We start from the raw sequence: 24,543 nt of genomic DNA on the forward strand, positions 1-24,543 counted from the left end.
ACACAGTTAGCTATTTCATTTTCATTCCTCCTATCTTGGAAATCATTCTTTTTAAATTAGGGGAAAAGATTAGCTCAGTTGCTAATCACAGATTAAATGAGGTCTAGTCACGTTTTCTCCTAATAAACCATTTTCTCCCTTTTCAGCTTACAAACATGCAAAAACCACAGAGCTCCCACAGCAACGATCATCTTCAGTTGCTACCCAGCAGACAACGGTATCCTCCATCCCATCTCATCCATCTACTGCTGGAGTAAGTAACAGTAACTTACTCAAGTCAGTCTCACTTTTTGATATGTGCAATAATGATTATAGGTATTCTGGTCTTTTTTTTTTATTAACCGAATCTTCTATTTTACATAATGCTCTTTTACTACACATCTCATGCTAACAGTAATAAATTATCAGAAAACCTTCATTAGCAACTCACATTAATTAAAAAGCATTACTTGGTGATTGAAAACAAACACACCAAAAAAAAAAAAAAAAAAGCCTAAAGCAAAGTCATCATTTTGGTCTCATTAGACCCACCCACTATCTTAAAGCAAAACATCTGTGGCTTGGAATCATTCTTCCAGAATATATTGGGCTGGCCAAAGAGCTCGTTCGGATTTTTCCCCATCATCTTACAGAAAAACCCGAACGAACTTCTTGGCCAACCCAAATATATGTGTATGCACATGTCACACACGTCATCTGGTCATATCTTAGATATCCCCTATTAATATACATTGAAGAAGTAAGTCAAATCATGTTCACAATTCACCAGGACTACTTTAAAACTCTTAGTTTAAAACCCTGGATCTCATTCATAATATTACAAAAACATAATTCTTTAGGATTGAAATGAACAATATTTGTATGTAGAAAACTATCTTTACTAAAGGACATAAGACTTAAGTAAGTATTGAGACCCATTATAGTTCAGGAAGGGAATCTTGAAGTCATTTCTCCAGAAATAAATCCATAAATTGAAGGCAATTCCAATCAAATCCTAGTAAAATTTAAAAAATTTTTATACATTAATCCTATAATTTATTTGAAAGAGTAAAGATGCAAGAATAAGCAAATTTTGAAAATGATAATAGGAAAGGACTTAACCATATAAGAGCAAAATATGCTATAGCTATTGTAATTAAATATGAATTTAGCATGAGAATAGATTTTAAAATAGATGAAGTCCAAAAATGGACCCTAAAAGAATTACAAATCAGCAGAGAAAAAAAAAAGGAAAACTAAAATACTACAGAAAAATAGAGACTACCTTTACAATTGGAAATGGTGAAAGCCTTCCTCAGCAGACTCCAAAATCTAGATATGTAAAGGAAAAGACTGACAGATTTGACCATAAAAGGTTAAATGTTTTTATAGCAAAAAGAAATGTCAAACTGGGAAAAAATATTATACTCAATAAAAAGATTAATATCTAAAAACGCAAAAAGTATCCGAAGTTCATTGACATATTATCCCCCTTCCCTTCAAAATAAAACCTGGAAGCATATGAATAGACAATATACAGCAAAATTTTTAAAAATGGCCAACAAAAAAAACATGTTCACCATTTGACTACTAACCAGAAATATGCAACAATAAAAGTATATTAGAACATTATAGTAGTGAACTTTCTAAAAAAAACTTACTTAAAAGGCACATGCCTTTGACCAAATACTTTTACTTTTAAAAGCTTTCTTTTGAAATATCTGCCCAAAGACAAACACTATAGGGTTAGTGGATGAAAACATGGTGACAAAAACATGGTGACAATTAAATGTCCAGAAATATAGAAATGGCTAAATAATTTGTGATAATACTAAAATACGGAATTCTCTACAGTAGTAAAAAAGAATGTGATCAATCTATATTTATATGGAAAGAAGTCCAAAAATGGACTTTAATATAGCTTGGAAGTTATATTAAATGGAAGGAACTATATTAAATGGAAGGAACTATATTCCAAGCTATATTAAATGGAAGGAACAAGTCAGAGTACTATTTATAGTAGTATTCCACTTATGTGGGGCAGGGGGGAACCTATCCTTGAATGTGAATGTATGTTGTGTATATTTCAGAATGCTAGGAAAAAATATGTAGGTCTCATACCAAATTACTAACCAGTGACTGCTCCTATGAAGAAAATGTGGGCACTTTCAAATTTTATTTTTATCTCTAAATTGTTAGTTTTTAAAAAACCTTATTTCATTGTTGTGAGAACACGAGATCAACCTACCCTTATATTTTTAAGTGTATAATGCATTATTGTTTACTCTAGATTCAAGGTTGTGTACAGATCCCTAGAGATCTCTAGAACAGATCTCTAGGGTTTATTCATCTTGCTTAACTGAAACTTTATGCCTGTTGATTAGTAATGCCCTATTTTCCTTTCCCACCATGCTACAATTCTTTAAAAAAAAAAACATTGTGGAGGTTAGCTTTCCAGAACTTTTATTACTGGTATGCTCCCAAATTCCCAAAGTGAGAAAAACATGCAATATTGCTATGATTTTTCAAATTTTTTCTCCAAAACACTAGATTAGTACATCCACTAATGTACTTTCTGTATATATTTGCCTATTTGGGATATATTTCATATAAATGAAATCACACAATAAGTGGTCTTCTGTGACTGGCTTCTTAATGTTTTGAGGTTATCCATGTTGTATCATGTATCAGTACTTCATCCCTTTTTATTAGCAAATATTTAATTGTATGGGAATACCTTTTCTTTATTCATTCATCAGTTGGTGGGCATTTGGGCTAGTTCCACTTTTTGGCTGTTACAAATAATGCCGTTATGAATACGGATGTACAAGTTACTATGTGGACTTATGCTCATTCCTCTTGTGTATATACCTAGGAGTAGAATTGCTAGGTCACATGGTAACTCTTAAAATGGGAAGAACTTCCAAAACTGTTTTCCAAAGTGTCTGCACCATTTTCCTTTCCCACCAACGGTTTATAAAGATTCAAATTTTTCCATATCCTCCCCAACACTTGTTACTATCTTTTCAATTATCACCATTCCAGTGTGTGTGAAGGGGTATTTCATTGTAGTTTTGCATTTTCCTGATGATTGACGATGTCGAGCATCTTTTCACGGGCTTATTGGCTCTTGGTTTATCATCTCCTTTGGAGAATTCAGATCTTTTGCCCCTGTCCCTTTTCAGTATTGAATTATAGGAGTTTTTTTTTAATATAGTCTGGATAGTGATCCCTTATTAGATATATGATTAGCAAATATTTTCTCCTAGTTTGTGAGCTGTCTTTTAGTTTTGGTGGTAGGTAGTTGCACATTCTGTTTTGTGCAAGTTAAGTTGGTGGAAACTAAAATTAGGTGTTCGGGTTAATTGCTGCAAATCTAATATATATTTCCCTTTTTTGTCTTTGCCGATAGAAAATCTTCCGTGCCATGTATGACTATATGGCTGCAGATGCAGATGAGGTGTCCTTCAAAGATGGGGATGCCATTGTAAACGTTCAAACTGTTGATGAAGGTTGGATGTATGGCACCGTGCAGAGGACTGGCAGGACGGGCATGCTCCCAGCCAACTATGTTGAAGCTATTTAGGAACTTCAAAGCACTGCATCTGTCTACAGCACCTACAGATCTTGCCGTCAGCATTTGTTTAGACTCTCCACTATTCCCCGAGTTCTGAAGCTGCGTAGTGCTTTTTGTGTCAATATGATTCATGGTTGTACCATCCCTTGTTTCTATATGTACCCCAATAATTCACCAGTAAAACAAAGGTTAGTACAACTAATCTGTCCAATATTAAACTAGACTTATCTTCTGGACTTGCACATAAAACCTGAGACATTAAACCCATAGGTCTTTTAATTGCCATTATTAAATTTTCCTTTGGGTTTTAAAATGTTTAATTTCAGAATAGACATTTTTAAAGTTTCTGCATTGTTGTTATATTACTGTTGCCTCAACCCAGAATCTTTCTCCATTATGAAAATGTTTTAACAGCATTTCTTTTCTAAATCAAGAGTTCTAAACATGTTAAACACATTTTTTTTAAATGGCAGATATTCACCTTTTCCTTGCTGACTGTAGTTCTGAAGTTATAAAGCGGCTAGTCAATATAAACTGGTGTTAAGCTAGTAACTAATAAAATCTGCAATTCTGCAACAAACACCACTGATGGAATGAGCATTATTTATTTTTAAAGATCTACAAATAAAAACTTCAACAAAAGCAAACCCCCTACACTAGACTTCACTAAAAAAATTAAACTTAAAAAAAGTATTGTTAAATGCACCAGACACAACATTGTAGATCAACTATACTTCAATTAAAAAAAAATGCACACGTGTAGACTTTCTCAAAACTCTATCCATACTTGTATTCAGCAAGCTTTCCTTATGGCTTGGCTTATAACGCTTTAGAAATAACTGTGGGATCCAACAGCTGTGGGATCTGTGGGATCCCAAAGGGGATCTTCCCCGTCTGTATCCAGTGGGCTGGCAGTTTGTGGCGAAGGCATGGGCAAAGGGTGGAGTGCCAACCAATAATGGCTTGTGCTTAAGTTTATAGAGTATCCTTTCTAAAAAGCGAAAGATCTGTCCACAATACTTTAGAGCCGTAGTAATACTGCTGTCCTAAAGCTTCTTAATGTGTGTCTGAGACTCAAGAGCAAAGAGTACATGTGAAAATGAAGGCAGAGACTGGGGTGATGCTTCTACATGCCAGGAAAGCCAAAAATTGCCAGCAAACCACAGAAGCTAGGGGAGAGGGATGGAACAGCCTTCCTCACAGCCCTTAGAAGGGACCAACACTTGCTGACAAAGGTATCTCAGACTTCTAGCCCCCAGGACCAAAACAATAAATTTCTGTTATTTAAGCCACTCAGCTTGTGGCTGTTAACAGCAGCCATAGGAAACTAATACAGTATTTTTCAACATCACTAAGTATTTCGGGTTTTTTTCCCCTTACTTTAAAAGTATGGATTTACAGTCTCCTAAGGCAAAGAAATAAAAGCAAAAATAAACAAATGGGACCTAATCAAACTTTAAGCTTTTGCACAGCAAACCATGAACAAAACGAAAAGACAACCTCGGAATGGGAGAGAATATCTGCAAATGATGCAACCAACAAGGGGTTACTTTCCAAAATATACCAACAGCTCACACAACTCAATACCAAAAAACCAAACCACCCAATCAACGGGCAGAAGATCTAAACAGAAATTTCTCCAGAGAAGACATACAGATGGCCAACAGGCGAATGAAAAGATGCTCCAAATTGCTAATTATCAGAGAAATGCAAATCAAAACTACAATGAGGTACCACTTCACTCTGGTCAGAATGGCCATCATCTGCAAATAATGCTGGAGATGGTGTGCAGAAATGTTGGTGGGAATGTAAACTGGTGCAGCCACTATGGAGAACAGTATGGAGGTTCCAAAAAACTAAAATAGAACTACCGTATGATCCAGCAATCCCACTCCTGGGCATATATCTGGAAAAGACGAAAACTCTCATTAGAAAAGATACATGTACCCCAACATTCACAGCAGCACTATTTACAATACCCAAGACAGAAACAACCCAAATGCCCATCAACAATTAGTTTAAGATGCGAGATATATATATATATATATAAGATCTCACACACACAATGGAATATTAGCCATAAAAAAGAACGAAATATTGACCTTTGCAACAACATGGATGGACACAGAAAATATCATACGGAGAGAAAGACAAGTATTGTATCACATATGCACAATCTATAAAATAATACAAATGAATCTTTATACAAAGCAGAGACTCACAGGCATAGAAAACAAACTTACGGTTAACAAAGGGGACAGGGAGTTCTCGAGAGAGAGGGATAAATTAGAAGTATGGGATTAAGAGATAAACTCTACTATACATAAAACAGATATGCAACAAGGATTTACTGTGTAACACAGGGAATAATATTCAATATCCTGTAATAACCTATAATGGAAATAACCTGAAAAACATATATATAACTGAACCACTTCACTGTATGCCTGAAACTAGCACAATATTGTAAATCAACTATACTTCAATTAAAAAAAAAATGGATTTAGAAGTGTGTGGAACCCATAAGACTATGAATAAAATAGAGATCCTCTACGGTTAAAAATAGGCCATAAAAGAGGGGAAGAATATGAATGGTTCATGGACAAATACAATGCTCACTTTTAGGTTGGTATCTGGATTATGTTATTCTCATTCATTTCAGGAGGCCTCACTGAAACACAAAAATAAAAAAACAAAAAACAAAGAACAACAAGTACCATAATTTTTTTTGTTTGTTTTATTTCAGATTAAAGTGCATTTCTTTAAAAATGTTTCAATGTCCAGTTTCAATTGGCAAGTGATAACAGTCAACTCTCAACAGATTATGAAAGTTTTACTGTGGATCAGACACAGATTCTCCCTCCCTCCACTCAGTCATAATGAACCTGAAAATACAATTTTAGTATAGGTCTACCTGCTTCAAACGTTGTATAAAGCATTACACAAACAAAACTGACTGCACCCTTATTTCCCATCTACTAGTACAGTCAATTGAGGAATGAACAGGTACTTCTGTGAAGTTTCAACTTACATCATTTGACTTATCAAATATAAATACTTTCTGAATGTAAAACTAAGCTCTCTTAGAGTTTATCAAGTGATGAAAACAAAAATATTACAGGGCTAATAAATGACTGATTTGGCTTCTCTCAGTCCTTTTCTAAGTGCACATTAGTCAAGTCTATCCACAGGAGGTAGTGTTTATATTGAAAGCGATCCATTACTTAACAACACAGAAAGCAAACTCCCCAAAGCCCCAATTGTTTTACAGGTGTGATTTAACCAATTAGTGCCAGATGCCTTTCCTTCACACATCAGGTCCCTTAATATCCATGGCAAACACAGAACAATGCTTTAAGGGTTTGGGAGAAAAAGGCATATGTAAAAAATACTAGTATCTCCTAGTATATGTGTATTTGAGCGATGGTAAGATATAAATGGAATCAGGGGAACCCATTTTATAAAATAAAATCTAAATAATGGCAATAGAAATTAAATCAATATTCCTATCCTGCCAGCCAGAAGTAGCCAAGCTGCCATGTATGCACAAATCTATCCCTTATGTCAAGGGCTGGCACACTTTATGTAAAGTGTCAGACAGTAGTATGTTTGAAGTGTCAGATAGTATGTTTGATATTACAAGCCACCACAGTCCTTCAGACTACTCAATTCTACCACTGTAGCTGGAAAGCAGCCAAATATGTAAATAAGCATGACCCTGTCCCAGTAAAACCTTATTTACAAACAATACAATTTTAATTTTATATATTTTCATGTGCCACAAAATACTATTATTTTGATTTTTTTCAACCATTTAGAAAACGTAAAAACCACTCTTAGCTCATCAGATGTAAAAAAGAGGCGGCAGGTTGTAGTTTGTCAACCTCTGCTCTTTAAACTTACTAGGCAAAACTGCCGTCTTTCGTTTTCTATACTCAAAATCGATTCTTAATTCCATTCTTCTATTAAAAAATTTCCATTCCATAAAAATAAAAAATTCCTCAGACCCCTGTTAACTACTCAGCTAAGTATCAAAATAGCTATTATACATTCCATTTTTGGTTCCATGACATTTTATTTTGAAAGTGAACCTTCTAGTTATATGCAGCTTATCCATCTAAGAAGTAACACTGTCTTTTGTTGGAAATTATTTACTGATGGGGGGTGTCAGAGTATTAAATAATAATGTATTTCTAAATAATTATTCAAGGGCTTTATGAACATTAATTATGGTACTGTATTATGTATAGGATAACTCAGGGACCACTGGCTGCCAGTTATTTTCAAAATACACAGAACTGTTTGTCTCTATACTTAATGACCTAATTGCTTTATTACTATTTCAGCTCCATTTTTCTTTCCCTTTCTCTTCATTTTATCATTTATCAGTGCATCAATTTCTATCAGCATATAAGTCTGCCATCTGATAAGTTTAGTTTCATCCAGCTATAAAATGGTTCACTGTAGCGTAAAGATATTGTTCCCTCTACTACAAGTAGAAGACCAAAAGCTATGTAGGTTTTCTTCTTCCATGTGACATCAATTTAAAATACTGTCTTTAATTTTATACTCACATGTAAAGAGAGAGGTTATCTTTTATTCTAATGGTATATTTCAGGGGAGTAAGCATTTACAGTTCGGCACTTGGTTTTAACTGTTCTTTGGTGAAAGGATTGGCATATGAAGAAAAAAACGGTAAAGACCACATTGTAAAATTTAATATTCTATTCCAAGAACTAAGTAGACACTCATAATTATATCAGGCTACTACTCTATTAAGTATCTATAGATCTTCAAATCCAAATGACTCAGATTTTAATGGATACTTTCAGGAAGCAATATACAAAACCTGGCATATAATAGACATATCATTAATTGGGCCATGAGAAACCACAAAGACCAGATTTGTTTCACAGATTGAGTTATCAGTAAATTTTGATAATCTATTTTTAAAACTCATTACTTAACTTCTGGCGACATTTCCTTAAGTGCTTTGGATGAGGGCAGCTCTTACAATAAAAGTATTTAAATATGAAGGAAATATAACATCTTAACAGAATGCCAAGAAAAACTCATTTTGGAAAATCAGATTATTCAACTCTTTCAACTCCATTTTACAACAAAACAGCAAGTTTTAACCATGTAATGGTCGCAGCAGTCACCAGAGGTCTTCAGTAAAATGATTATAAGGCACATTTGTCAGAATTGACTTATTACAGCACTGCTAACTTTATTGCCAAATTAAACTTAGTTAGGGGTAGTCTGTTTTCAAGGTTTATTAATGAAATAATGAAGTCCCATAACTTAGTCTCTAAATGAAATCTTGCCTTCTAAATGCACCTCTAATATTGTGAAAATTTACCTTTATATTAACAAAAAAATCAGAACATAATTCACATATACTCGTAAGACTCCACATTGTCCAAACTACTTAATAAGGTTCTTTATAACATATTTATCTTCCATATTTAAAAGGCTCCAAATGAGGCAAAATTCTACCTTTTACAATTTTATTTAAATTTTTGTACTGTAATTTGAAGCCTTCAAGACCAATCTGAATCCTCAATTCAGACATTTGAAAAAGTTTCTTTAAAAAAGACTAGCTTTTATCTTTTGTGGCAATAATTCTAAGGACTTAAATCTGCTTGGGATACCAAAACCTAATTTAGATCTTGAAGCCTCTTATGCCGACGACCACAAATGCAGTCCACATCAGCATTTGTATGGATCACATGGGAATTGTTAGAAATGAACTATTAGGCCCCCATCACAGACCTACTGAATCAGAATCTGCATTTTTACAAATACATGCAAGTTTGAGAAGTACTATGTTAAGAGTCAGAACCTCACTCTAATGTTTGTATACAACGTACAAGACCTTTGCAATGGCTTAGGGATAAAATGGTCTTGTGCTGAACTAATGAGCAAGCAGCTAACTCCCTTGACTCAAATCTTAGCCTAATAATTACTAACAACTGCTATTTTATGGCCTCCAAGCCTAGCTCACAAATTATCTCCCTGCAAATCAATTATGAAGAATATGAGATGGAATCTAGGCTTTTCTTGGTGGATTATAAAGTCAAAGTTGGAAGGAATGGCATTAAGAGAAAAATGTGACACTGTAACTTGTATTTTTGGTAAATTTCAACTAAGCCTGCCTTTGAAACAGCACTTATTTTTACTCATTCCTTTAAAAACAAAACTCTACTTATATGTTTTCCACATACTCTTCCCATTTTTCCAAACTTTTGTTTCCTGTCCTGCCACCTTTATTTAAGGCAAGATATAACCCAACTTTCTTGACATTTTTATGATTCTTAAATATGTAACAGAATCCCTGACTACTACACCAAGCTGCACAGAAAGAAAGAATCATGGGCAATGTCAGGGTTACCATACTTAAGTTCACATTTCAATCTTATTTTTGACTGTATTATCCTACCGCATAATTACTTGAGCAAAAGCTCTCCACTATTCAACAATGGCTTTCGAACTTGTTCAAACAGCAGAGCATCTTTAATAATGGGCTCACTGAAATAATGGAAATTTAAATCCACTATGAAATACATTTTGGAACATGGAAAATTATACTATGGCTCTGCATTCAACTAGATTCTTTATAAATACATAAAATAAGAAATCACATTTGAGTGTTCTCAGTAACGTTTGCCATGTTTTATTAACCATTAGGAATTATTTGAAAAAACTGATTTCACTTTAATAGTGAAACAACACGTACTGGAGCTGATCAAGGAATATTAATGCTTTCAGCTCTTCCGGAATCACTCAGGAAAAAATTTGCAGAAAATTTTAAGGCAAGAAAATTGAAAATAAGGTGCCTCACATACACACTTAGAACTATATCAACAATGAACACTTAGCAAACTGGTTTTTGCCCTCAAATATTTAAAAATATATCCTTATTAAACCACAATGTTTTAAAATTAAAATCTGTGCTTGCATCAAACTCAGTGATTTAAGTAAACGGTAATCATTTTGGTCACATTTTCTGCTATACTGTTCACCTTCCCAAGAACTTCATTCCACCAGCAAGTAAGTTTAGTTCACACAAATATTAAGATACGAAGTCATGAAATGAGCTAATTCTGACTCCTTTCAACACACATACACATCCCTTCTTACACGTTTGCAAAAACATATATGCCTCTTTACTGTCAAATACAATTTGGGAAATAAATGATAGACAATTTAAACCACAATTATAAATGTTTAAAAAAATTCCTAATTTTTCATTAGTTATTTCTTCAAGCTACAATCCTCAGTTTAGTGGTCCCAGAATTTCTTTTAAAATCATCCTCAGCATATAAATATCACACTTAGACCCTAAAATATTTGCGATGTACTGATAATGGATTTATTATTAAAGAAAAACCAACTTTTACTGTGAATGGGTGGCAGCCCCCTTCTGAATGTAAAGCTAACCAAGACACAAGGATTAAACTTTCTATAAGTTGCTGAAGAATGTGTGCCTTTTCAAGTAAGGGTTAGTTCTGAATAAGTCTGAAACTGAGAAGACCACTCGCTCATTCTATTTCAAAAACAAATGAAATACTCTCACTGTTAAAAAGATGAAACAAATATGGGAAAGTCAGGCACTAATATCAGTTGGTAAAAAATCTACAAATGGTTTAATTACATACACCCTACTTTTTTACTCAGTAAAACATAAATATTTTGAATGAACAGTTTCAAATTTCTCCCAAGTTTGCTTTAGGTATAGGTAAAAAGAGCAGATAAACTCTAGATTCCTTATGGTCCAAGTTATAATGAAAATACTCAAGCTAAATCCCCATTAAAGAGAAATGTAATGAGGCACGCTTTCTAGTGGCTGATACCCTCTTCTAAACCAAAAGGGATGGGGGTTGCAGGGGAAGGTTATGGGAATGAATGGCAAAGTTGTCATGTAACACTTTCTCATTTCTATTACTTTACTCTTTCTGGCTACTTTAGAAAATAAACTCATGTTTTAACTAACACTATTAACTAAGTACAAAACTATTTGTTGTTTTATTTGTAGAGACAGAATCCTACAAACATCTGCAGCAAGCCCATGAAGCACTTCTACCATCCATACTGATATCTCAGTATTCAATATATACAAAATTATGTTTCTATTAAACAAAACAAAGGTATTCACAAGAAGCTGCAGAACAAAACTCATGCAATTAACGAAGACTGAAATTTATAAATTAAAAACTTAATCTATACATAATGTACAAATAGTCGTGCATTTTTAAATGAATATTATATGTCTCATAAGTATATTTTCACAGGCAAATGCTGCTGAACAAATATTTGCTAACGCAAATGAATGGAATTTTAGTAAATTCTGCTTTAATATTTAACCCCAAAAGTTGAAACTTTTAATATTTTTCTTGAAATATAAGTATTTTCTTGTCCAAATAACGTTGATGTCTGCGAAAAGCGTTCCAAAAGATTCTCTTGCATCTCATTTGGGGTGTTTTACCAAGAACAAATTTCTTAAACCTCAGGCACAACAAATAGAAATTTTAAAAAAGGAAATCAAGTATAAATACCTTATCAGTTCAGGAAAAAGTTCAAATAAAATTTTTCATTTTTACTTACTGAGAACAGGTATATTACATAAAATGTTCCATTAAAATACGCGTGAGTAAGTGAAATAAAATGTATGCTATTTAGTTTTTGCTTTCACATTTCAATATTTAAATTTTTGGAAAAACTACGCATAGCAGCCAAGAAAACATGTTATACAGGAAAAAATGATCTCACTAACAAAACTGAACTTAATAAGATATTGCCCTTCAGCGTCTGAAATGTTACCAACTTTGCAAACATTGTCTGAAATTGTGCTATATTTCAGAACTTACTTTATGAATCAACAAATCCAGTGATTTTTTTTTTTTTATACTTCAATTTTCTCTTAAAACACTAAATAGAATTTTCATGGGCTGGTGACCTCCAACGTGACTGCAGATTTTTAATTATAGAGTTTGCCATGCTACCAAGTTTCTCATGCATTTCAAATAGCTGGCTTCCTGAATAATTATGGAGATCTTCTGAATCTAGTTGAAGAGCAAGTGCACTAATCTGGGCCACAAGATTTTTAGATAACGGAGTCTCTAAAGCAACAGGATCAATTAAATCTAAAAGAAAGGAAAAAAGCACAATTAAATCTATTCCAGATAAATCTTAAATTATATCTCTCCTTTTAAGGTAATAAAAATTTAAGTGCCCATGTTTCAAATTAAGAATGCAGGCTGAAGTATACCTGCTCAAGGTCAAGAGAATAGGCAACAGAAAAATTACCATAGTTTATTCTGTGCCATTACAGAAATCATGACTACTTCATTTTTATGAACAACGTAACTGGAATGCAATGTTTATAGTTTATATCCTCATTTGAGGCCTTGATAGAGCACAAGTTGACAATTAGAGAAAAAGCAACTAGACATACTTGAAGTCGTATCAGTTATTTTTTCACACACTTGGCAACTATTACACAAAAAAATACTTGTCTAATTCACAGGGCATGGTCAAATTAAAACTAAAAGCACAATAACAAAATATTTCTTCAAGAAAGTCAGCTAATCTTATAAAATTGTCCCACTTTGCTAAAATATACCTGAGGCAAGTCTTTCTTCATCAGGAGAAATAGATTTATTTTCCATTACATTTACTGTTTTTTCGGAAATATCAAAAACTGGAATCTCTTCTAGTCCACGAGACTTCACCTTGATTTATACATTCAGACCAGTAAAAAAAACACACAAAAGCGACAAATTGAAAGTAATTTTTAACAGGACTAATAGTAACAGGACCACTAATGCTGGAAAACAATCTGACATACTATGTTTCACAGCCTATTACATGATAAGCTTAGCTAATACTGCTAAGAACCCATGTTCTACAACACACAAAAATAGCATTACATAGCACTGTTTTTTCAAAGAGGTGGTGTGGTTATGGGGTTTATAATATTTCCTACAGGACTTGTCAAGAATTATTGCAAATGGTAGCCATGAAAAACTACACTATATTCCCCAGGTTCAGGAACAGGGGAAAAGCAAATCTAAGGCAAAGATTTCCAAGCTTAAATAATATATGGACTTCTTTCTTTAAAATTTAAGAACACTATTTTCAAAGGTATTCCCAGGGCTTACTGATTGTTGATTGAGAAAATACTAATTTCAGAACGTTAGAGTTACCATATGACCGAGCAATTAGATTCCTACACATATACCCAAGAGAAATAAAGAATGTTATGTCCACACAAAAACTTGTATATGAATGTACCTAATAGCATATTCATAATAGGAAAGAAAGTGTGTAAACAACCCAAGTGTTCATCAAGTGATGAATGGATAACCAAAATGTTGTATAGCCATAGAATGGGATATTATTTAACCATAAAAAGGAATGAAGTACTAATACCTGTGAACCTTGAAAACATTATGCTCAGTTAAAGAAGTCATTCACAAAAGACTACAGGTTATATGACTCCACTTTTATGGAATGTCCACAATAGGCAAAACTAGAGACAAAGATTAGTGGTTGCCTTGGGGGTAAAAATGCAGAGTGACTGCTAATGAGTACAGGGTTTTTTTTTCCAGGGTAATAACAAATGTTCTAAATTTAGGTCTTGGTGACGGTTGTGTAACTTTGTGAATATACTAAAAAACCACTTAATTGTGTGTTTTGGGTGGGTGAATTTTATGGTATGTGGCTGGATCTCAATAAAGCAGATGAAATGCTTCAGCTATCAGACTGAAAATTACTAATAGTTCTTTTTTTCCCCACTGGTTAATATGTTTTTAAAGATCAAGTAAAATTAATAGTAAATCAAGGACTTTCACGAATACAGCAGAAGTCTTCAGTAGTCTGCAAACTCCAGTCCTAGAAATTCTAATAGAACACCAGCTTTCACCCTTAACAAACCCTATTTTTCATATATTCACAGTTTTGCATAGTATCAATGAATACATAAAGGGTTTCTAAATGGGTTTCAGGAGAGTCTGTGAATTCTTCTGAAATGATACACAAAATTTTCCATATATTGATACATTTTTATATGGCAAAAGCATCTTGGCTTTCATAAGAATCTTGAGAAATGTCCATGACCTAAAATGTTTGTGTTAAAAGTTGATAGGAAGAACAAGTAAAAAAAATTGGCCACAATTGTGTTGGATATCAAAATCAAAATACTGTTAACTACAAATACGCAAGATTTTTGTAAATGTTTAGATTTGAACATCTAGGTTTTCGAAATGGTAGCCATGAAACCAATCACCTATTTGGTGGAAATAAAAGAGATAGGAGGGTAGGAAAATAGAATTCAAAGAATAAAGAGGTATTATACACAATAACAGTACAAAATGAGCAATCTATGGAATTATAAATGAATCTTTTAAGTTACTCTTAACTGCAGGGGAAGGGAAGATAAGGCATCATATAAAATGAGCTTTTTAAGCAAGAATAGTTTAAATGCAAACTTCTGTAACTGTATTGCTCGATCATTTATTTATACGTGATGTTATGACTAACATCTAAGTTTTTACCTGCTGCTCATGATATACTCTGAGAGCCTTTTTTACATTAGACACTTTTGGAGAACGGATAGGAAGAGTTTTTATTTCAGATGCTGTAAGAGTACTCAAATCACCAATTGTTTTTATATTCTTGGCTCTAATGAGTTGTCCCAGTCCTCTTGCCCTAAAGAGATGACAGAAACAGGAAAAATGTCATATAGTTTTATATTTATTCTGTTTGTAAGGGCCTACCCAATTGAATTTCCTGATTTAAGCTCAATCATAACTGAATTTATATAGACCCACCTAGCCCACTCTGAGGACAGGCATACGTGCATTTACTTTAAAATTTGAATCTGATGTGTATACCTGGCTTAAGCAAGACTAACCTTGACAAACATCTTATAAAGTGGAACTAATTATACTCCTTATAGTATTTATATTAGGATTAAATAAGATAATGTATGCAAAACCTGGCAAATATTACGCACACAATTATCTTAGCCATTACTGTATTATGATCAATGCTTCTATTATTGCCATATCTCACCCATCTTCCCAGCTGCATTTTCATTTATTTCTAAAACAAAGTGTGTGAAAGTACATATAAATCAATTCTAAACATGAGAACCTTGATCATTTAAATATCCCTCTTAAGTAAGTGGCATCTCTAGGTATAAGCCAGAAGCCTAAATAACCACTTACCACATGTTGGACGTAATCTGAGGTAAAATGATGTCAACTGGTGCTACACAGTTCACCAAAGCAGGGTAAACACTTTCTGTTGGGCATGGCACAGATTCCTTAGCCATTTCTGCAATCTTAGAATAAATTTCAAAAGCTGTTAAATAGAGGTCACCTGACTGAACATGAAAATATAAAGTTGCATGAAAACTAAAGCACTTCTTACTAAACACTTCTTTGAGCTCTTAAATTTAGGGCTACGTGATCCTGGGGACAGAAATCCTTTGGCTGAAGTAGTATTATGCTAGATAGAAGAAAGGAGAAAAAAAAACTCAGAACCCTAGATAACTGTAAATTTTACAACTTTATTTTCACAACTTAAGCCTGCAGTAATGTCTTAAAATTTTCAGAAAATGTAAAATGTAACAGTATTACTGGATCAATGACTTGCTGGATCATCATTGCCTCTTACCACCTCTTGTCTGCTTACCAAGTAAGCAGACAAAAGAACAATAAACCAAACCAAATATGTTTTGTGTCTTAAATAGTTAATTTTAAGACAAATTACCCAACACAATTCTGTCTGCTACAGCTTACCTTAGATTGCACAGTAGGTGAAGTTTTAACACTTTTTACTACGGGAGAACTATTTGAAGAATGGCACCTAACAATAGAGCATCGCCTATCAATGTCATCTGCCAATCCTGCCTGGTATATAGGATCTGCAAAGGAGACACGGCGAACCTGAAAACATAGGTCATGTTTTTATTTAACAAAATTAAAAGTTAAAAAAAAAAAAAAAACACTGTAAATTCTCATTATAAGGTTAGCCAAAAACAGAATGTGAAGCTTAATTTATTTCACTAGAAGCCAACTGCACATTGTTGTAGTTCTTCCTGGTGACTGCTTTCACAGATATTACTCAAGACCAAGGGTCATTCCAATTATCTATAGTCTAAACTGCATAATACAGCAACAAGGAGAGTGAAAGAAGGATAACAGCAGAAACTTAATGAAATTGCATGTGACAGTTAAAATTGTATAATCAAATTCTATTAACCTTACAGGCTTACTATGGACTGTAAAGAACAACGTAAAGAGGCAGAGACAGTACTAACTGGCCTCTGGTATATCTTACTAAGCTCAGTTCTTAACTCTTTGAAGGTACAAGAGTCAGCAATTGGGTGGCTTTTTTTGTCTTTCTTAGCCCAGCTTGAAATCATTTTGGCCTCTTCTAAACCCTTTATTCACTCATTCAGCTATCTAAGCACACAACAGAGCACTTAAACCATTAAATATGTATATAAATGCCTCCTGGTCTTGATTCCCAAAAGACTGGGCAGATTTTGTACATATCTGCTACAGAAAACTACTGTATGTTGTACTGTTGCCTAAATAAAAATTAAATGAGCTACTATGAAACAAAACATGACTAGTTAACTGATATTAACAATCTAAAGCATACTGAAGAAATCAAATGCATTTTACCTTATGGCCTATTTAAACTTAAAAAATAATAATAGTAAGAGCCTCAAAACAAAAGCAAACCAAGACCAAATTGAAAAAACCTCAAGTGGTGTTAAGTCTTCCCAAGAACTAATCTCTGAATTCTTAATATGAGAATTTTCAGTATATCTTGAGGAAGTCTTCAAAATGTGCTGACTAAAGGCAAAATTAAGTGCCAGTATAATTATATTTATATATACACATTTGTATACATAAACACATGTATTCTACAGTAAACGGTAGGTTCAGTTTCAAAATTAAGTTAAGGAATGCCTACATTGTACTTTTTCAAAACATCTACTTTGATAGAGAGGACAAGTTATGTAAGCACATGCAACTTTTCCTTTTTAAATTGTATTTATTCAACAAATTATGTGCAAGTCACAGGGCCAGGGGTTAAAACAGATACATAGGTAATCCATATGTTTACAAACCAAAGTAGATAAACTTTAGTGAAGAAAATGGGGACATAAACAAAATAATTACAAATGAAATCATATCCAGAAATTAATGAAGGCACAGCCTAAAAAGATTTTTTTCTTCTTTTTAATTAAACAAGGTGTGAAAATAAGTTTATATAAATACTTAAATGTGAAACAGCATAATGTCCTAGTATATAGTAAGTGCCAACTAAAGCTACTTTATCAGTTTCTAAGTGTTTCCTCATATATTATGATATGAAGAGCAGAAAAAAAAAATCACCATGAGAGATTATCTAAAGTTTTCAAAAAGTGAACAATGGTGATGGTTGTATGAAGATCTGTAGCTTAGTGCCCTGAAATAAAGGAATATCTAAAGGGCTTCAGGGTTCCCTGGTGGTGCAGTGGTTAAGAATCCGCCTGCCAACGCAGCAGACAGGGGTTCGAGCCCTGGTCCAGGAAGATCCCACATACCGCGGAGCAACTAAGCCCGTGCGTCACAACTACTGAGCCTGCACTCTATAGAGCCTGCAAGCCACAACTACTGAGCCCACGTGCCACAACTACTGAAGCCCGCTAGGCCTAGAGCCCGTGCTCCACACAAGAGAAGCCACCAGAGTGAGAAGCCCACGCACTGCAACCAAGAGTAGCCCCCGCTCGCCACAACAAGACATAGCCCGTGGGAAGCAACAAAGACCCAACGCAGCAAGCAAGCAATAAATTAAAAAAATAAATAAATAAATAAATTTAAAGGGCTTCAGTCTCCTTTCTCAACCTTTCCTTCTACCTGCCCTTTTCCCTAGCCACCATGGTAAATGTTCAAAATGAATGGTCATATAAACCTAATATTCTGTCATTCACCAGGTATCATCATATGGCCAAAATATTCCAATTAAACATGGACTCATTAATATTCAGCCTCAATCCCCCTACCTTGTGAACAGGTGATGAGCTTTCATCTTCTTGGGGTCTTTTTAGTCCTCTCTTTAAAATGCTGGTGGATGGAGAAGCCAAAGGAGACCAGACACAGCGTGTCTGCATGCCACTAGGACTGTCATTTGCTGACATGAGTAAAGGATCAACATCCTTTAATTTTTGAGGAGATGTATTATTGTCTTCTGATACCAGTTCAGAAACAGCTGTTTCAGCTGTCAGAGGTTGTGGTGTCTCCTCCACTTTCTCTGAAATATGGTGAACTTCTGGTAAAATTCCATCATTTCCCGCTACCATCTGACTGTCACCTAATTTTGTTTCCTCAAATTTATTAGGTTCAATATTTGTTTCAGTTTTATTAGAGTCAACCTTTCCTTCTTCAGTGCTCATTTCAAGTGTGTTGGGAACAAAACTATCGATTTCTACATTCAATCTCTTTGTTTCAGCTTCTATAGGCTTAGAGGCTTTGGTAGTTAAGTCCTCATCCTCTGTTTCATTGACACAGTCAGTTTCAGTAGTCACCTCACCAATCACTGTTTCTTCACAATTTTCCATTTCAGCATTCATTTCTCCAGATGAGCCTGGATCAGATTCATCACTTCCTCTGTCTAGTTCCCCAACTGCTATTTGTTCAGAAATCTCTAACTGAGCACTCACTTTTACAGGTGTGGTATTATCAGAACGACCAATACCTGAATTAAATTCCACAGTTATTGCTTCATCAGCACTGAGTTCTTCAGGTGCATCCGTACTTTGACTGTTTTTCTCTGTTACCTCTTCCTCTGAAATATCAGTTTTGACACTCTTTTGTTTAGAGAAGCTAGCTTCAGATTTATCATTTTCTGCATTCAATTCCATAGCATCTACTTCTCCTGGATTCAATTCTGCATTTGCTTCAACATTAACAAGGTTCTCTATAATACTCAATTCCTTTTTGGGGATAGCCTCTGGCTTTTTTTCTTTGGTCTCCAAAGTTAAACATTCCAGTGAAATATCTTTGAAGTCACCCAAACATGGGTCAATAGTTTTACATTTTTTATTAGATGGCTCCTGGCTTTCAAGAGATATTGCTACCTCAGAATCCCTATCACAAGTTTCTTCTTTAAAATTTACCATTTCCGAAGGAAGAAAGTCTTGAATAGTATTTTCTTTCAACTCAGTTTCAGATATAATTAATGAATCATTAATAGTATCATTCTCCTCCTTGAGATCCAAATGAAAATTCACACTATGATGCTCATCTAAAAGTTTTACTTCTGAATACAGATCAGCTTTAGAAGTTTCTGATATAGTTACAGGTGTCTGCACATCTGTCTTTTTTGTTTCGCTGACTTTTACATCATAATTCTCTGTATTCTTTAACCCAATGAATGACTTTTCCTGAGGTTGTGATTTTTCTCCACAGCAATCACAACCTTTAGATCTCCTCACCCTCTTACTTCTCTTGTGTTGGCATTCAAGTGTTTGAAGAGTTTTCTCAGAAAGCAAAGAAATGTCTGATGTTTCTGTTTTTGAGGATTCACCCACACTATTTTCTAGAGAATCTCGCTTATGCAATCTTTTATTGGCATTTCTAGTCCTTAGATTTGATTCTGGTACAGAAGGATTTGAAAAGGAAGGTTCTGCACATTTGTCAGTTTTACTTTTTCCCTCGGAGGTATTTGATACATCACCAGAAACTTGTAATAATTCTGAAGATATTGTAGAATCTTGAAGAGTTACAGTATTACTTTCTTCTTTTTCACAGATCTGAGATTTTGTATCTTTGTCTACTTCAGAATTCCCTTTATAATCATGTGTCTGACTTTCAACCTTTATACATTCCTGTTTTACCATTTTCTCTTCTTGATCTTCAATGTCAACACTGTCACTGCTTTTGTTTTTCCATTTTCCAGATCTTTTCTTTTTAGAACCTTCTTCTTTTGCCTCAGAACTATCAGATTCTGAGTTTTCAATGCTGGAAAGTAAACCCTGGGATGCTCTTCTTGTTTGATACCGTGTTCGTCCCCTTACTGTTTTCTCAGAGGATTTATCTGCAATGTCCTGGGCACCATCTCCCTCAGATTTAGTAGTCTCAAGATCTGGCTTTCTTCTATTTTCATCGATTTCAGCATTAGCGCTGGTTTCCCCAAAAGTCTTCTCAGGTAAATTATTTCCTTTCTCAATTAAATTTTCCTGTACAGTTTGTTCAGAAATCAATTTTTGCTTAGGTAAAACATCATCTTTTACATGCAATGGACTCCTCTGCAGAGTCTTTTCTTCTTCCTTACGTCTTTCCCTTTTTTGATTATTTTCTTTATCTTGGCTATCAGTGGTTGGCTCTGCTGTTTCTGAACGTCGCCTTAAAGATCGTCTAAGGGTTTTATGATTTGGAGTTATCTGAACATGACTATCTTCATTTACTGTTTGATCTGTTGTTATTATGGCTGGGGGTGTGTTTTCTTTGGATTCCAAATTAATTTCTAAGGTTTTCTCCTCTACAGTACTGTTTTCTAATAGTATAGTATTTTCTATTGTTGGTTTAAGCATCGTATCCTCATACTCCACTGAAGACTCAGCGAGATGAACCTGATTATCTAATGCACATTCTGTTTGATTAAGCAAACCAGGTGGGTTATTTTCTAAGGCTACCATGCCATCAACAGATTCCCGAGTACTTTTCTCCTGATCAGATCTCATCAAGGGCTTAGACTTTTTATTCCCTATTGGTTCAGGCTTACTCGACCTTCGGACTGATCTCTTAATCCCATGCACTGTTTTTGCAGAGTCAGATTTTGAAAGAGCCACTTCTCTTTTCTTTGCTTTTGGTGGATTATCTGTTTTAGCCGTGCCTTCCTGGTTATTTTTCACTATAACAGCTGATGACATATTATTCAAGGGGGATGGACTAAAGGGTCTATTTTCTGAGCCATCAAACTTCTCCAAAGTAATAAAGGATTGCCTTCGACTTGTAGGCTGTGGGGGAGGAGTTCCAGAAATAGTGGCATTAGAAACCGAGCTACTGCTGACACCAAATGTATTTTCTGTACTAGATGCACATTCAGTTGGTGTCTTCTTTGATACAATTAAAGCCTTTTTTCTGGCATCATTACTGCTCAGTATTTCTGGATTGGTTTCCTCAATAGAACCACACTCATTATTCGAAAGGGAAGCCTTTTCAAGGTGTTCATCCATACCACAGTTTTCCATGACATGTTGAGGAATGACAATGTCACTCTCCTTTTGTTCCTCCTGCACAGAAATGTACATATACATATAGATTAACCAGCAAACAAGTCTGACTTTCTGGGGAAATTTTTGTGTAAAGCTTTAGTAATTCAAAGGGCAATGTGACTTTCAATATTTTGCAAATTTTCCAAAGGTGATGGTAGATGCCCATTAATTTATGTTTCCAATTGTAAGTATTCAATAAAGCCAAATACATTTAAACACACATGCACTCACACACAGATGCAGACCCACACATATAATGACTATAATTCTGCTAAAGTCTGCTAAGGAAAGTTAAGAGATTATACAATAAATCTTAACATTAATATAAGAGACTCCATAATAATGGAAGGGTGATTCTAAAAACCCCAAAATATGAAATACCAAATATACCTTAAATATCATCTTGGAATCTTCCTTGGATTTTTCAGTTAAAGTAGGAATTTCCCTGAAATAAATAACTGCATAAATTAGAATACTGTTAATTAAAAATTAGAAAACCAGTTACTTCAACAACTTCCATACTTACATAGACTCTTCCTGACCATACTGAGAAAATAAAGTATCTTGTGAAACATCCAGATTATTATACATGGCAGGAATATCACACCTGAAAAGGATTTTTTATAAGCAACTTCAATATCTGATATTCCTACAACTAGAAATTAAACTTACAATTCTACATCTAGTTACATTTTAAGAATAATATAAAATCAAGGTTTAAATGCTTATTTTCCAGATTTTCCATGAAACCATCTCCCCTACCTTTTCCTCCCATCCCTCAATAAAGGAATTGTTTAGAAACATTTAGCGCATTTCAAGGCAGCCTTATACATTATGAAATACAGTTATGCACAATCTTTTGGACACTTAAAATATAGCAGCACAGAATACACAGTATCTTAGTTATAAACTCAAAATTATGGTTTGCCGCATGAAATCTAAATGTAAATATGGAATACTCTATTCAAGATAAAAGTACTACAAACCTCTTTGCTTTGAGTACTTCTTTCTGGTGTTCAGTTAGTATCCTTTCCTTTGTTTCTTTTCCTTCTGGAGGTATAAACACAAAGTCAGTAGACTTTTCTTCTTCCAAAGGCATTTCACTCTTTGCTTTTGGAGTCGAAGACTCTAGTTTCAACTGCAAATTGAAAACGTTAATGCGCATTTTGAGTTTCCAAATTATTTTCCAATACTTCAATCAATCTCTCTTCAGGCACTCTGATAAAGGTTTTTGATAATGACTAGGAAGTTTGAAGTTCAAACTCATACAATATTCCTGGTTAACAACAATTAGTACCATGTCCTTAACTTTCATTCTGCCTCCACTAAATACTCAGAAAATAAAAATTATACCTCTTTAAAAAGTAGGCAAGGACTTCCCTGGTGGCACAGTGGTTAAGAATCCACCTGCCAATGCAGGGGACACATGTTTGAGCCCTGGTCCAGGAAGATTCCACATGCCGCGGAGCAACTAAGCCTGTGCACCACAACTACTGAGGCCTGTGCTCTGGAGCCCGCGAGCCACAACTACTGAGCCCACATGCCACAACTACTGAAGCCCATGCGCCTAGAGCCTGTGCTCCGCAACGAGAAGGCCACGCACCACAACAAAGAGTAGCCCCCGCTCGCTGCAACTAGAGAAAGCCAGCGTGCAGCAGTGAAGACCCAATGCAGCCAAAAATAAATAAATAAAATATATAAATTTATTTAAAAAAACAAACAATGGATCTCCATTTCCTTTAAACAAAAAAAATGTAGGCAAATGTGTGCTTACCAAAAAAGCATGGGCAAATGTTTTTCAGGCCAACACACAGAAATCAAGTGTTTTGGCAGGAGGAAAGTATATCTGCAGTTTCAAGTTGAAGCACAAACTACTCAAATTAAGTAAAAGGTGCCAAAATAATATGTCCTACATACCAATAATATTGGTACCATAATGTCATTTTTACAAATTTTCAGCACAGTTGTTTTCATTCTACTTTTCAATTGCTACAAGACTGTGTCAAAGTTATTCTTTAAAAATAACGTATTTCTTTCATTTTGCCAGGGCCATGGTCTCAAAATTCCAGAACACCCCTTTACTGGAGGTCCTGGAAGAAGAATTATTATCTGAAAATTGGTTAATTGGCCACTAGCTACTAGATATTTAGTTTTATATATGAGCTTACAACAGATGTCTTGCGGATACATTCTCTTCCTACTCAATAACAGAAGTTCTAAAACATTCTCCTTTCATGCTACCTATGTTACAGTTAATCTTATTTAGTTTCATTCCACCTCAAGGGGGCTGCTGCCTCGAGTAAATATACTAAACAAATGCTCAGTGTTATGCAGACTTAACTTTACTAAGAAGTAATCATCTCCCAAGGCTTCTAGGTTACCATGCCATCTTAATAGTCTTCCCAGGCCACACCTTACTATTTCCCTACAATCTCATCTTTTATTTAGTGTTTAACAGGTTTTTCCTCCAATCAGAAGTTGTATATTTGCAAGCTACCACATACTTTAATTTTAAAAGTTCTATTAAATACACTTTGAAAAACATACTTTAGCTGGTGGTTTCATATTGTCTTTTGTATCCTTCTTTTGTGCCAAAAAAGAATCTCTTTTTCCACTTGAGGTTCTTTCCATGCCACTTATCTTCATATTTAACTGTGAATTTTCTGTCTGTTTTTGTAAAAGTAAAACAATTTCATTATGTGCA

General features: G+C 34.4%; 2 protein-coding genes across 35 annotated transcripts in view; one reads left to right on the plus strand and one right to left on the minus strand.

The window, feature by feature from the left end:
• Positions 1 to 4,136, plus strand: part of NEB (nebulin) — a 226,748-nt gene extending 222,612 nt beyond the window's left edge. For all 34 annotated transcript variants that reach the window (XM_060152928.1, XM_060152894.1, XM_060152905.1 and 31 more), the window contains 2 exons: positions 147 to 253; positions 3,392 to 4,136. In XM_060152928.1, the coding sequence (XP_060008911.1) occupies positions 147 to 253; positions 3,392 to 3,565 (281 nt within the window). In that variant the 3' untranslated portion in view covers positions 3,566 to 4,136. The remainder of the gene's footprint in view (positions 1 to 146; positions 254 to 3,391) is intronic.
• RIF1 (replication timing regulatory factor 1) overlaps positions 1 to 24,543 on the minus strand; it is a 65,180-nt gene that overhangs the window by 2,739 nt on the left and 37,898 nt on the right. The window contains exons 25-36 of the mRNA XM_060152929.1: positions 24,387 to 24,506; positions 22,826 to 22,977; positions 22,366 to 22,446; positions 22,230 to 22,284; positions 18,627 to 21,857; positions 16,366 to 16,512; positions 15,995 to 16,072; positions 15,790 to 15,905; positions 15,115 to 15,268; positions 13,182 to 13,290; positions 6,176 to 12,702; positions 5,428 to 5,462 (exon numbers count right to left, since the gene is read on the minus strand). Of these exons, the coding sequence (XP_060008912.1) occupies positions 12,488 to 12,702; positions 13,182 to 13,290; positions 15,115 to 15,268; positions 15,790 to 15,905; positions 15,995 to 16,072; positions 16,366 to 16,512; positions 18,627 to 21,857; positions 22,230 to 22,284; positions 22,366 to 22,446; positions 22,826 to 22,977; positions 24,387 to 24,506 (4,458 nt within the window). The 3' untranslated portion in view covers positions 5,428 to 5,462; positions 6,176 to 12,487. The remainder of the gene's footprint in view (positions 1 to 5,427; positions 5,463 to 6,175; positions 12,703 to 13,181; positions 13,291 to 15,114; positions 15,269 to 15,789; positions 15,906 to 15,994; positions 16,073 to 16,365; positions 16,513 to 18,626; positions 21,858 to 22,229; positions 22,285 to 22,365; positions 22,447 to 22,825; positions 22,978 to 24,386; positions 24,507 to 24,543) is intronic.

Source organism: Lagenorhynchus albirostris, chromosome 6 (assembly GCF_949774975.1).
Source record: "Lagenorhynchus albirostris chromosome 6, mLagAlb1.1, whole genome shotgun sequence".
Classification (NCBI taxonomy): Eukaryota; Metazoa; Chordata; class Mammalia; order Artiodactyla; family Delphinidae; genus Lagenorhynchus; species Lagenorhynchus albirostris.